Source organism: Octodon degus, unplaced genomic scaffold (genome assembly GCF_000260255.1).
Source record: "Octodon degus isolate 3935 unplaced genomic scaffold, OctDeg1.0 scaffold00046, whole genome shotgun sequence".
Taxonomy (NCBI): Eukaryota; Metazoa; Chordata; class Mammalia; order Rodentia; family Octodontidae; genus Octodon; species Octodon degus.
In genome coordinates this window covers 9533608-9548616 of record NW_004524622.1, presented here as the reverse complement: position 1 = coordinate 9548616, position 15009 = coordinate 9533608, and the positions used below count along the sequence as shown (strand labels likewise).

Genomic DNA, 15009 nt, shown 5'->3' with positions numbered 1-15009 from the left:
TCCCAGGAGCTGGGATTATAGGCATGCGCCACTACACCCAGTCTCAATCACCATCTCAGCGACTCAGGGGCGGGGCCGGCATAGGCCATGGATCGAACCCTGGCCATTGCGCTCTGCCTAATCAGGCACTTTAGTCTGCTGAGCTGTTTGGCCGGCTCCCCAGGTCTTTTTTTAAAGAGAAAAAAATGATGCATAATTTCAAAACATGATAGTAGACTAATAGTGATTAATATATTGCATATTATCTTTAAAGTAGTTGCTCAGATTACAAGGCATAAATGTAATAAATGAAATAATATAAGCACAAACCATTCTCCCAAGTCTTTGTTTTTTTGAGAGAGGGTCTTGCTATGTGTCTCACATGACCTTAAACTCAAGATCTTCCTTCCTCTGCCTCTTGACTATGGCAGTTAGAGGAATGTACCACCACTCTCAGCTGGTCCCCACATCCTAACATTTACTATTTGGTATCTGGGCTGAGTTCTGTGGTTCTTTTGAAGTAGACAGAAAAAAATGATTACCCAGTTCAGATTTAGTTTTTATACGTATAAATAGCTTGTATTGTAGAATAATAAAGGATAATGGGTAGTTTCACAAGTCTGATGAGTACAAGAGAAACCTTGAGAAAATGCTCTTTTTATTGTGGTAAGCAACTCATCCAGTCCTCGTTATAGACTTGAGCCAGTCTGCCACTGCCATAGTGTTAATGTAGGGATGATGATCGCCCTCTGGTTTTATTTATTTATTTTATTTATTTATTTTTTGCAGTACCGGGTATTGAACTTCCTGCGCTTGCCAGGCAGGCACTTATTCTACTGAGCTATCTCCCCGGTCCCCCTTTGTTTTATTTTTTACTGAGAAAAATTCTGTGCTTTGGAATATTCACAAAACCCTGGTCTGGGTATGTTTTACAGCACTCTAATGTACTGTAAACCCTTTGTGAAAGAGAGCAGACCAACTGTCTGCTATGCCCTTAATCTGTGTAGACTCCTGGATAAACTGAACCTTATGGAGGGGACTGGAGTACCATTACGACTTTTCCAGAGCTATATTTTGAGAATCGCTACAGAGCCCCAGTCTAGCTATTTTGAAAGACTGGTTTGAAAATAACTTTGAGAAAAATCCTAGTTGTCTTTTACTAGGAAAGGCATCATTTGTTTGCTAATTTTCCTGTGCCTTAAATGTTTCTTCATCTAGATGAATTTAAAGGCCATTCATTGCTGCAGGCTGCACGGGAAGCTGATGTTACACGAATCAAGAAACATCTCTCTCTGGAAATGGTGAATTTCAAGCATCCTCAAACACATGAAACAGCATTGGTAATGTTTTAAACTTAATTCTTAAAAATCTATAATTTTTAAAAATTAAAAGTAGTGTGCACATATATAAAAAGAAAAATTTCAAAGAATAGCCTCTTTTCTCAAAGGCAGTTTCATTTTAAATTTGAGAATCTATTCAAGAAAAATTTTCTTCATGTATCTGGTACATTATATATGTAATTTTTGTATTACATGTGATATGTATCATTTGCCACTTGAGGGGTTTAAATGCTTACATTAGAAAATTTGAAACTCACTGAAAATAATGAGAAAATAATGCCACCATCCAGAAAAAAAGCCTGTAGTCCCAGCTACCTGTGAAATAAGAAAATGAAGAGCTCAAAGCTAGCCTGGGCAACATAATAAGACTCAATCTCAAAATAAAACGTTTGGTGTGTTTCCTTCAAGTTTTGCAATATTTTTTCAGAAATAGGTCTAAAATGTGAAGTATCTTAAAGGTTACTTCCCTAATGGCAGTAACAACACTATGGAGATACAACAACATAGAGATGAGTAGAAAAATTTGATAGGTGTTAGGATAAGTGACAGAATATAGAAACAGGAGGGCTGGTGAAATAGCTCAGCGGTCTAAAGCACCTGCTTAGGCAAGTGTGTAAGGACCACAGTTCAATCCTGGCACCACATGTGTCAGGCTGAGCCAGCCACACAAAAAAGAAAGAAAAGGAAGGCAGGCAGGCTAAAATCAGGGATTACCTTGAAAGTAGCAATTTGTAAAGAAAAACTCTTGTGGGCTGGTGAGATAGCTCAGTGGGATAAGGCACAAGGTCCTAAGTTTGGTCCCTGGTACCACCAAAAAAAAAGAAAAACTCTTTCATGAATTGCAAAATGCACTTTAGCTGGGAGAAAATTTATAAGTTGATGTATTAGCATATTTCACTTATGGTAGCCTTAGCTAGTAGTCTTTTTTATAATAAATTTTTATCCTTATGCCTTAATATAAACTGAATGTTCATGTAGAAGTTTACTTATAAATATTTTCAATCTTTTTGCTACTTCTTAAAAACAATGCAAGTAAAAAAGTAAAGCTGTAGACTAATATAAGTTAATACAAGATTAATACTACAAAGGCACTCAAACGATTCAGAGAAACTTGGAAAGCCTAACATGGAAAAGTTTTAGTTTGGAAACTGAAACAGAAATTTCCTGTTTCTACGGGGACTATTTTCTTATATCTCCAATGGATACATAAAACCACAGATAGTACTAAGCCATATTCTTTTACATATGATACAGTTTAATTTATAAAGTAGGCACAGTAAGAAGTTAACATCAGTAACTTAGCTATAGCTCCTATCAACCTCACATACAGTATGTTTTCTATCTTTATTGAGACTTTTCATTTAAAGGACACACTTCATATAGCTTCTCTTTGATGAACCAAAATTCCTAGTATCACTACTGTTGTACTTTAGGGCCATTAAATAATACAAGAGTTAAGTTGAAAAGGAGCACCATGGTACCTCAATCTGTTGCTGCCTAAGACAACTGCTAAGTTAATAACAAGTAGGTAGCATGTATCACCTGCACACACTGGACAAAGAGATGATTCACATCCCAAGCAAGATGATGCAAATTTTTATCACATTTCTCAAAAACACACACCATTTATAACTTAAAAATTATTTCTTTCTGAAATTTCCCATATATTTTCAGACTGTGGTTGATTCCAACTAACTAAACCCATGAAAAGCCAAAGCATAGAGAAGAGGAGTGTCTTAATTACCTGTTGTTTTCATTGTTTGCCCTATTTTTCTATTAAATAACTTTATTTTATTTCGGACAGGGTGTACAGGGTCTCACTGCGTAGATCAGATTTATAGTGATCCTCCTGTTTACAGCCTCCCAAGTGCTGGGATTACAGGCATGCACCACCATGCCCATTCTCAATCATTCTCTCAGCAGGGGCCAGCACGGCAGGCCCAGGTATCAAATTCCTGGTCCCTGCATCTGCCTAAGCAGGTGCTTTAATCCATTGAGCTTCTTGGCTGGCCCACTAAATAACTTTAAAACATGCTGAGAATTACTGTTGGAGGTGCTTATGTTCTAGGAGCAATTTCTTCAGTTTCCAGAGATTTGACTCTGCTCTAAGATGGTGCAGAGGAAGTAGGTGTAGTTTGAGGTGAATGTGATAAAGAATTGCTAGAAATAAACTATTTTCTGTGCTCTCCTTATAGAAGTCCTGAAGTTATTACCCTTAATATGCCAAAAAAATTATGTTCCCCAATTAGTTTTGATTTTATTGAAGATGAAGAAATTATTTTGGTAACTACAGGAGTATCAAAGCTATGAGGATCTGATAAGCTTTATAATTACAGGTTACAATCAGAGAACAAATTTCATGTCTACTATGTGCTTAGATATATTGACTGGCTTTACTTAAAAATTAGCCAGAACTTTTATTGCATAAATTTTCAGATTTTAGTTTTAACGTACATTCATTGATTAGTTGTCATTCCAGCATTACTGAATGCCTTATGTCCATGAGTATGTTCCTGTATGTTGAGGTTGCAAAGATATGGACCATGACCACAAAGTATTAGGTTTAACTGACAAATTCCTACCTCTTATCTCCTTTTCCTCCTTGATAGAACTTAAGTACAAGTGCTGCAGCTTGGAGCTCCCAAGCATATTTTATAAAACTGAGTATGCCAGTCAGGTAATCCAACCTCTTTATTCTGCTGCAGCAAGTAATTGACATAGATAAATCCTACTCAGTCTATAACTTAGTCTGTCAGTACTATTGACAAAGGAGATTTCAGAGCCAGTGAATATTTTTTATTAATAAAAAGAAATCCCAAGGGTATTTTCTTAACTTTTAAACATAGACACCATGCTATATGGAAACAGTTTCAAAAGGGGTGTTGCTCACATTAAGTTTTTCATCATATCAGTTGTGGCTTCTTCAAGGAATGAGACAAGATTTTTGTAGATATTTAATAACAAATGTCATCTGGCACGTGAGATTTTTATCCTGGGTCCAAATATGGTAATTATTGCACCTCTTGTCCAAAAGAGAATTTATCAAAAGCAGTTAGGTCAAAAATAAAGAAGTTAAATAGTTTCCCCATCTTGATTGGAAGCACAAGTGTTCTTAAGTAAAAACCAGCTATGTATAGTCCTCGATTAATGCTACAATTTAAATTATTTAGCATTGTGCTGCTGCATCTCCATATCCCAAAAGAAAACAAATATGTGAATTGTTGCTAAGAAAAGGAGCTAACATCAATGAAAAGACTAAAGAGTAAGTATACTTTTAATGATTAAATATTATTGACATTTTATTCTCTGGAAAATATACTCATTGTCTGGCTCTCTCTCTTTTAAGATTCTTGACTCCTCTGCACGTGGCATCTGAAAAAGCTCATAATGATGTTGTTGAAGTAGTGGTGAAACATGAAGCAAAGGTATATTACCTTTTTGGTAATCTTTGGTAACCTAGTGAGTTCTTTTTCTGTTTATTAGATGAAATGCCTGACCCCCTAAAATACTTATCATTAGTATTATGTTTTTCTTTTGTAATTTATAATTAAAAGTAGTCCTGCAGGTAACTTCTAAATTTTTTGGAGAAGTTGATGTATTTTATTCACATATACGTTATGTGTATATGTCCTTCTCTCTTTTTTAACCATACACCATGGGAAGTGGGGAGTCAAAGTTACCCTTAAGGTTAGTACACAATTGGGCTGGCAAGGTAGTTCAACAGTCTAAAGCACCTGCTTAGGCAAGCTTAGGCTACCGCAGGGACCATGGTTCAATCCCCAGCACCATATTCCACACCAGCTCCACTCCCTGGGCAGGCCGAGGGCAAGCCACACACACACAAAAAAAGGATAGTATACAACAGAATATCTCCAGCTAGTGGAATAATGACCCTGATCAGTTATCTTTTCACACCATTTCACACCATATCTTCTATTCCTTGGTTACCATGATAAATAGCTTCTATTGTTTGCCACAGCAATGTCTTTTTAGCTTTTGTTACTTTTGTAACTGATCTAAAGCATTTGAATAGAAGGGAATGCTTTAAATAATTTGGAAACATTGTACCTACACATGTTGATAAACTATTGTTCTTTTAGTTGACATTTGTGTACAGCGCATTTTATTGATTGAATAATTGTACCTCCATCAAGGCTGGAAGTCATTCATTTTTTATACAGGTTTTTTGAAAAATGCTACATAGTGAAACATATACTTATCCCAAATTAGAAGGGTCGCCTAATTCAGCATTTTCAGTTTGTGGCCACAGATTCTACAAAATCTTTAATAGAAATTTCGTATATAATAGGAAGTGGAAGTCCTCTGCAGGAAGGCAGAATAAAAAAGCACAAACCCCTTTCCCTTGGGTACTACCTGAGGCCCTTCTCTAAACAGGCTTTGCTGAATAGTTTTATCTCTCCTTCCTTCACTCAGTTAACCACTTAGAATTTTCCAGTTTCTTTCTGTATTACTTGATCTCTGTATCCTAATCTCTATTTGACTGGAGGAGTTCTTGATAATGTATTATCTTGATCTTTCCTGTTGTAAATTATTGAACAAAATAAAGTTTATTTCCACTTGACTGCTTGGCATATCTCATTTGTCTTTCTTTTCTGTATCTTTTCATTGATTGTTTTTTTCATACATGTGATATATCGAACAATACCTGGATGCAGGTATTTTTGAAACTCAGTAAGACGATTGTGACTAGGGTGACCAATTACTCATTTTTATCCAGGACTTGGGGGTTTCCAGAAAAAGAACTTTTAAGTGCTAAACAAAAGAAGTCCCAGGGCCGGGGATATGGCTCAGTAGAATAAGCAGTTGCCTGGCAAGCGCAAGAGCTTGAGTTCAATCCCCTGTTCCGCCAAAAAAAAAAAAAAAAAGTCCTAGGGAAACCAGGATGAATTGGTCATCCTATTCTTAAGACACAGTGGTACCGGAATAATGTTATCAAGTAGATGCTTTTCTCACTTATGTGAGTTTGGGTATATGAATAAATAGTTTAATTGCCTTGGTATTTTAAATATATTTTGCAGATCTGTAAGCATGGAGACTATGTGTAGTCCAGTTATATATTTGTTGAGAAGGTGTATTCCTCTTCAAATATTGTCTGATTCCATGAATATTAGTTGACCAGTGCCTTAAAACACACCAGTAGACACAGCATTGTTTAATGAGAAACTTAATTTCTCAGTTATATTTTGATAAGTTATTGTAATGAGAGGTAAAGGTGATCTGTGTTTCTTGTGAAATTTTTCAGAGATATAACCAACATGAGTTTTACAGAAAATAATTATGTGCCATCTGTCACTTTTTACTGTAGTTATATGTATTCAATATATCTTAATTTTGACATCAATAAAATTAGCAGATTACTGTATATTTCCCCCAAATACCTTTATATACACATCAATTAAATTAAATATTTTAGTTTTTGTTTAGATATTATTTACATGAAATGAAATGCATAGATATTAACTCTTACATGTATGCTGAATTTTGGCAAATTCATGCATCTGTGTAACCAAAACTTCTCTATCAAGACAGAGAACATCTCCTCTTGTTCCCATCTCAGGCAATCTTCATCTCTAGGGATAACAGTTTTTATTTTTTATGACATAGATTAGATTTGCCTGTTCTAGGCCTTCATATTCATATACTCTTCCTATGTAAGCTCTTTCTTTGGAGATTGATCTACCTACCAGCAGCTGTTCCATTGTATTGTTGCATTGTGTGGGTCTACCACATCTCTGTAAGAATTATATTTTATACTGTAAGTTAGTAGAAAATTAAGCCAAAGAAGTATTTTAATGCTAATTTGTCTCTGGCTTTGCTCCTGACTATGGTTTGCTCTAGGGTTAATCTCTACTTTTCTAGACCTCAGAGATCCAAAACATACATGAATTCAGCCTTGTTAGGAGTGTCTCACTCTAAATACTTGAATCTGAATGCTTTAATGCTAGCAACAGATACTGAACATCTCACATTGTTACCCAAAATGGGGTTGGGCTTCTCATGTCAGCCCTCAGGAATTGGTGAATTTATGCTCTGGATTTGGGCAATAAATCCTTGCTTTAGCACTGGATAATCTATTGAAATTTGTAAATTAGTAACATGATTTACATGATTTTTATGGTTTTAAAACTTGCACTAAAGGCTAAAATCAACTTTTTCTGCGTTGTTAAGGTCAATGCTCTAGATAATCTTGGTCAGACATCTCTGCACAGAGCTGCACATTGTGGTCATCTACAAACATGCCGCCTACTTCTGAGCTACGGGTGTGATCCTAACATTATATCCCTGCAGGGCTTTACTGCACTGCAGATGGGAAATGAAAATATCCAGCAAGTGCTCCAAGGTATTAAATGCTTCCATGACATTAATTTTTTAATTGTTTTTTTAATATATATTGAGTACTGTGTGTAGTATTTGATAATGAGTTTTTGGCTCTTTATTAATTCATCTTGAAAACTTATAGTTAATGTCCAAATGTCATTAAGTCATTTGTTCTTGTTGCATTTTCTGCCCTGTCTCTGAGTGAATAAGTGGCTGTCAAATTTCTGTCAAGAACAGATAAAATAGTTCCTGAGGGGAAGGGAAAATGAACATTAAACCCATTGTGTGTTAGGCAAGCACTTTTCCACTAAACTATATCCAGTCCCTTTATTCAAATTTTATTTTGAGACAGGAGCTGGATCAGTTGCCCAAGCTGGCCTAGAGTTTGGAATCCTCCTGCCTCACTCCCCCAGCAGCTAGAATTAAAAACACCCATCATAAAATGGTGCTTTTAAAAGAAGGAAATGTTTAAAAGGTGAAGGTCTTTTAGTACAGCAACTCTAATAATATGTAGTACTCTAAATACTGGCCCTATTTCTTCATTCCTCTTTAGATCCTATGTATTTAAAGCATATAGAATTTGCATAAGATAATCATTATTGATTGTGCTTATACTTACTACATTTCATCTGCACCATTGGCATACACATTCAACATAGAAATCTGGTCCCATACATTTCAAGGTCTTTTATTTTTTTCTCCATTGCTGGGGATTAAACTGGGGGCCTCATACATAACAGGCAAGTGCTCTGTTTCTAAACTACTTCCTCAGTCCTTAAAAATAGCACTTGCCTAAAGAATCTAATGCAGTATCTTTGATGTCTCAAAACTCAGGTTAAAACTAAAAAAGAAAGATTCTTCTGTTCTTAGCATTCATCCTTGATGATTTGTACACCTGAGGTCTAGTAAACAGTAGAATACTACAGCGAAATACTGATTGTGTGAATTAAGCAAGTTGATACACCCCTTCCAAAACTGAATTTAAATAGAAGATTGCTTTCAAGAATACCTTTATTTTTCCATACCAAACTCATTTGATTAGGGATGATAACACTAGCACGATTAATTTGTCTACTTACTGCCTTGGGTACACCTATAATCCCAACAATTGAGAGGCTGAGGCAAGAGGATTGCTACAAGTGTGTGGCCAAGCTGGACTACGTAGTTCAAGGCCAGCCTGAACTACAGCAAGACCCTGTCTGGAAAAAAAATTATGACCTTGTCAGTTTTATACTAAATACTATTTCTTATACATAGCTTCACTTTTGAGCTAGTTTCTTGAAATAAATTATTCAAGTGAAATTACTAGATCAAAGGGTAGCATATAATTGTCAGTTTTTCTTCTAAAAGGGTTATATGTACCATTTTACACTTGTATTAAGAATTTAAGGACCTGTTTTTCTTGTCAGCACTAGGTGTGATTATTGATATTTTTTCCATAGGTGAATGTTCATTTTGTGAATTCAAAGAATAGGGTTTTTTTAGTGCAAACTAGAAATATCAGTATAAATTCCTATTTCTTTTTCCTGTTTACTAGTGAATACAAAAGATCAGTGGTTTTTGCCATTTCTCATAATGCGTGCTGCTGTATTTTTTTTTTTCATTTTGTTCTTTGCCTTATGATTTTGTTTAATGCTGTGTTACCATCTGAGAGGTTTAGGGACAAGATTCCTCCCTTTAATACACTGCTCTAAGAACCTTTTCTGTCCAGATACAAAATCATTTGTGTTTTCTTATGGTTATTTTAAGGTTTTATCTAGAGCTTATTTGGTTCTAAGATATAAAGTAGATACTCCCTTTTTTTCCCTGAAATCTTAAATGAAATAGATACAAAGCACAATTGCGGACCTGGAAATAATGTTAGATATTTTTGTTTCAACTTTGCTCTTCAGAGCTGAAAAAAACCTGAGACTCAGAAAGTTAAAACTCTTTGCCACTATTCAGAGTAAGAGGCTTGCCCTAGTTAATACCGGAACCATAGTTTGATTTCTGGCTTTTGCCCTCCTAATAACTTTCCAGAATACTACATGTCATGATTATTAAGCAGGTCAGCTTTCATTATCATTTATGTTCTTTTGTGTTGCTTAAGTTACATTTTATAATTATACACACTTCAATATTTTTAATTTACTTTTTGATAAAACCTCCCTCTGAAACCTTGATCTTGGTTTCTAAATGTAAGTTAATCACTCTATTCCTCTTTCCTCCCTTTTTAGAGGGTATCCCATTAGGTAATTCAGAAGCAGACAGACAGTTGCTGGAAGCTGCGAAGGCTGGAGATGTAGAAACTGTAAAAGTAAGAAATGATCTCATAAACTCTTGTAACCTTTGGGTTTTTATTTTACTGCGATGAATCTGCATTGTTAAAATGAAGAGTTTGCTTTATTTAAATGTCCCTTTTAAAGGACAGAGATACCTAATTTTCTACAAAGAAGACTGAGTACTGAAAAAGACTCTTTAACACCCATCTCAGTACATTTACAAAGTTGTACAAACTTGATGCAATACAAAATGGGTTTTGCTTAAAGAACTTGTTCATCCCTGTGAAAGAATAAGGTGTATCACATTGCTATCCACAAAAAAAAAAAAAAAAAAAAAAAATACCATCCACTACTGTTAACCTACAGCATGTCATAAAACAAGGGGAAAAGTCATTCTTTGTATAGATTTCTGCTCATCCTTCTCAGGGCCTGTGTTGCCACTTCCTAGAGCCGTTGTTGCCTAATAATCTTCAATTTATCTAAATCAAGATCTTTTTTTCCATCAGTCAATTTCAGATCATGTCTCCACTTTCTACAGCAGATAAACTTTCCTCAGATTCTATTTGTGTTTCACCATACAAATATATGTAATGTCTTAACTCTATACCTGGTATTTCTGTTATTTACAGAATGTATCTAGATAGATAAAAACCTTATGTTTTGAAAGAGCAGGACTGCTTTCAACTTAGCTAATATAAATTAGAATTAACTCAGCATTTGCCACAAATTAAATACTTCTTCAGTAATGCAATCATGTTTTCATTCTTAAAGCTAGTAGGTAAGAAAATTTTTGAACTTGCACTTGCCAGACAGGTGTTTAAGCCACTGAGCTGTCTCCCTGGCCTGAGAAAAGTTTTGTATGTTTTCCTGCTTCAAGACTTTCCAAAACTATGATGGTCTAAGTTGAAGGGGCAGTAATGAATAATAAGTTTTATAAAAGCTACAATTACTTATTCAACTTTTGGCAGAAATAACTATTTGGAATAATTTCACCATATTTTGATAGAGAAAATTTATTCACTTGATTGTTTAAATGAACAGCCTCTGGAATTGATGAGTAGTATAGACATCTCAAATAATTTGTTTTTCGTTGAGTTTTGGTAAGCCAAGTAATAAATTGAAGAATGTAAAATTATACTTAGTAAATACAGTAGTAAAGACTGACTTTAATTTCATGATCAAAGTGGTCTAGAGGAAGAGATGAATGAAGAAAACAGGTTGAGGCAGGAATTGGACTTAGAAAACAAAATAATGTCATTAGATTAAAGATTGTCTCTCCCTGTGATAGGTATTAAGCTGTCTTCCTGATTCTGAATCACTCGATGGAAATGTATCTTCACCAGTCTTTCTGTACCTTTCCTGTCTTTAGACAGGTGGCTCCATATGGATCACCAGGATAAGAATATCTGTATATTACCCAGTGAACATTTAATTGTGCACTGTTGTTTATTTAGTGCTAATCCATGAGGAGGAAATTTACTGAACGTCTACTATTAGAAAACATGTTAAACTAGCAGTAGAGTGGAGAATAACCTGTGATAACCACCCAAACTAGCAAGTACCTGGTACCCATATTAAAAAGATTCCTGAGGTCCAACTTCAGACCCACTGTTTAGTTTTTAACATCATCTCTTGAACAGGACCTTGCATCTGTATATCTAACAAATTCTTGTTTAGGAAGTACAGAAAAGTTTTATCGGTCTAGTAATTTAAACCAGTGAGCTGTGACCACTAATAGTACTGGCTCTTTGAGTTCTCTGCTTTTAAGGTGTGATAGTGAAAAAGGTAGAATTGTTACTAATATTGAAATTCTTTTGATCTTTGAGCATTATTATTTTGTGTTGCTTTCCTTTTCTCACACTTGCTATTTTTCATGTAAAATATTCTTGCGTAGTTTTAGTGGATTTTTTTTTTTTTTTTTGGTGGAACTGGGGATTGAACTCAGGCCCTTGTGCTTGCTGAGCTATCTCCCCAGACTCTTGAGTGTTTTTTGAAGTGAGCATTTATCAACTAGGTCATTTGAACCAAAGAACACAAATTATTTGAATACCCATTTTCTTTGTCCTGTGAAGGATGGTTCATAACCAGTGGCATTCTGTTAGTTCATTGTATATAGTACATTATTTGTTCTAATTCCTTGACCACCAGCATCACCTCGAAACTTGCTAGAAATGCAGATTTTCAAGTCCCATTCAAAGCACAATAAGTTTAAAATCTAGAAATGAGATTCCAATGCACATGAAAGTTTGAGAACCATTGGTCTAAAGCAATACTTCTTAAACTTTAATCTGATTCAGTGAGTAGGGGTTTCAGATTCTAAACTTTCAACATTCCCCTTGGTGATACTGGTGCTCCTATGATCTCTACCTGTATTTGCCATACAATGATAGTAGTATTTATATCAGGGTATTTTTATGTTGTAGTTGTAGTACTGATAAAAATTTACCTACTGACTTCACAAAAAAAGTAGAAGATACAGGTGTAGATCAGAGAATCACATGAGTTCTCAGTAAATAATAATTAAAAATATTTTAAGTATATTAAAGAAAAATCAGACAAGTTTTTTCTACTATGTAAGTTGAAATAAGAATATGTAGCATCACATGTATATTGTGTTTGATCCTGCAGAAACTGTGTACTGTTCAGAGTGTCAATTGCAGAGACATTGAAGGGCGTCAGTCTACACCACTTCATTTTGCAGCTGGGTATAACAGGGTGTCTGTAGTAGAATATCTGCTGCAGCATGGAGCTGATGTGCATGCTAAAGATAAAGGGTAAGTACTAAAAGTTTTCCTGCTTCTCTTTACCTTTATCAGCCTTTTTATGAAATCATTTTTCTGATAGTAGTTCTCTTTATTTTCAAGGAGTTATTTCCTAAAATTGCTAAAAATATAGTTACTAGGGGCTGGCGAGATGGTTCAGTGGAATAAGCACTTCCCTAGCAAGTGCAAGGGTCTGAGTTCAATCCCCGGTTCCACAAAAAAATTAAAAATAAAAATAAAAATATAGTTACTAAAATTTCATTTAAGATTTTATGATGGGGACAGTGGTAGGATACATACTTGTCTTGCATGGCCACAGCCCTAGATTCGATCCTTGGTAACTATACACACACACCACACAATGATTAGGATTTATTTTTAGACTTCATCTGCATAATGCCTTACAGTTTTATGACAACTCAGCAAACAATGGTGAGGCATGCCTGTAATCCCAGCGCTTGGGAAGCTGAGACAGGAAGATCTCTGTGAGTTCAAGGCCAGCTTGGGCTATATAATGAGTTAAAGGCCAGAAGAACTATATAGTGAAAGCCTGTCCAAAAAAACCCATGCAAATTATGATGGCTAAAGATATAAAAACATTGTGATAATGATTTCTAATTAAATTTTTCAGTGTTTATTAAAGATAATTTGAATTTTGCCCGTTTTAATTTTTTTCCCTTCTCCCTGAAAAAATTATATTTTCAGTACATTTAGATTCTGCAAAGTACAATCAATATAATCCCTCATACAAGTCAAGAAATATCTTTCATTATGTATATATAGTAATTGAAATTAAATTGTATTTAGTATTGCTGCTCATTTAACTTTTCATTTCAGAGGCCTTGTACCTTTGCACAATGCGTGTTCTTATGGACATTATGAAGTTGCAGAACTTCTTGTTAAGCATGGAGCAGTAGTTAATGTAGCTGATTTGTGGAAATTTACACCTTTACATGAAGCTGCAGCAAAAGGAAAATATGAAATTTGCAAACTTCTACTGCAGGTATATTCGAGTACTTTTTGAAATATGTTAACATTTTTCAAATAACTTAATATAAACTTGAACTAATGAAAAAGTAGGAAACAGAGGTACCAAGTTTTGTTACTAGATTACAGAAGAAAATGTCACTACCTCGCAGCATTTACTTTTTAATGCATAAGTATATTTATCACATATAGCTGTATTTTTGATTATTATAGATTTTTTTATTTAGAGATTTAACCTTATATACATGATGAGTTATATAGTATATTAGTCTAGTTTATTTGGCATTTTATCTAATACAAAGTTGGTGGTACTAATTTAATACAGATATTAATAGGTCTTTTACAGCAAAAAAGAAAGAATAGAGTTCATTGTGAAAAGCAAAAATAGGGCTGGCTAAATAGCTCAGTGGATTAAAGCACCTTCTTAAGCAGATGCAGGGCCCGTCCTGGCCCTGCCTCCAGGATGCACTGAGACAGTGGTTGAGACTGGGTGTGGTAGTGTGCGCCTGTAATCCCAGCACTTGGGAGGCTGTAAACAGGAGAATCACTACGAGTCCAAACTACATAGTGAGACCCTGTAGACCCTGTAGACTGTACTAAATCCAAAAAAATAGAAGTCATGCTACATTACATTTCAGTCAACAATGAAGTATATCAGTGGTAAGCATGTTATTGTGTTTTTCTGAACTAAAATTTTAGTGTTCAGGGTTTCTTTTTAAAAAAAATACATGTATTTGGTACTAGGTTTCACCTTGCAGCTCAGACTCGTCATGATCCTTCTGTCTCAGCCTCTTCAGTGCTGGGATTACAAGTGTGCACCACAACACCCAGTTTCGGAGACCAGCACGGCATGTGGTACCAGGGATAAAACCCAAATCCTTGGGCTTGCCGGGCAGGCGCTTAGACCACCAAGCTATCTCCCCGGCCCAGTATTTAAGTTTAATTGTAGTGTTGGCACTTCTCAGTGTGTGGGTTTGAGGTTGCAGTTTGGTACTCAGTCTCTGAAACGTTTGCCATCACTGGACTACATATGTGGCAGTCACTCTATGAACTGCATTATAGCTGGAAATTGTTTTACTATAGTGTTTCTATATTTAGATACACAAAATACTGTTACCTTATAGTTCTTATGTTACTACAGTGTGCTGTACAAGTTTAAAGCTTTTGAGTACTAATCTATAATTATATGATCATAATAGACTATACTACCTAGGTTTATTTTTTTTTAATTTATATTATTTTTCCATAATTTTATTGAGAAACAAATAGCAACGAGACTGTTTCAAACCAAATTGGTAGGACAGTTTCAATAATTAACACATTGCATACATTCTTCCTAGT

General features: G+C 35.0%; 1 protein-coding gene across 1 annotated transcript in view; it reads left to right on the top strand.

Annotated features, from left to right (window-relative positions):
• Positions 1–15009, top strand: part of Tnks2 (tankyrase 2) — an 81492-nt gene that overhangs the window by 34464 nt on the left and 32019 nt on the right. Inside the window, exons 9-15 of the mRNA XM_004632061.2 lie at positions 1198–1319; positions 4490–4581; positions 4666–4744; positions 7509–7680; positions 9875–9954; positions 12548–12693; positions 13519–13684. Coding sequence (XP_004632118.1) covers positions 1198–1319; positions 4490–4581; positions 4666–4744; positions 7509–7680; positions 9875–9954; positions 12548–12693; positions 13519–13684 — 857 coding nt within the window. The remainder of the gene's footprint in view (positions 1–1197; positions 1320–4489; positions 4582–4665; positions 4745–7508; positions 7681–9874; positions 9955–12547; positions 12694–13518; positions 13685–15009) is intronic.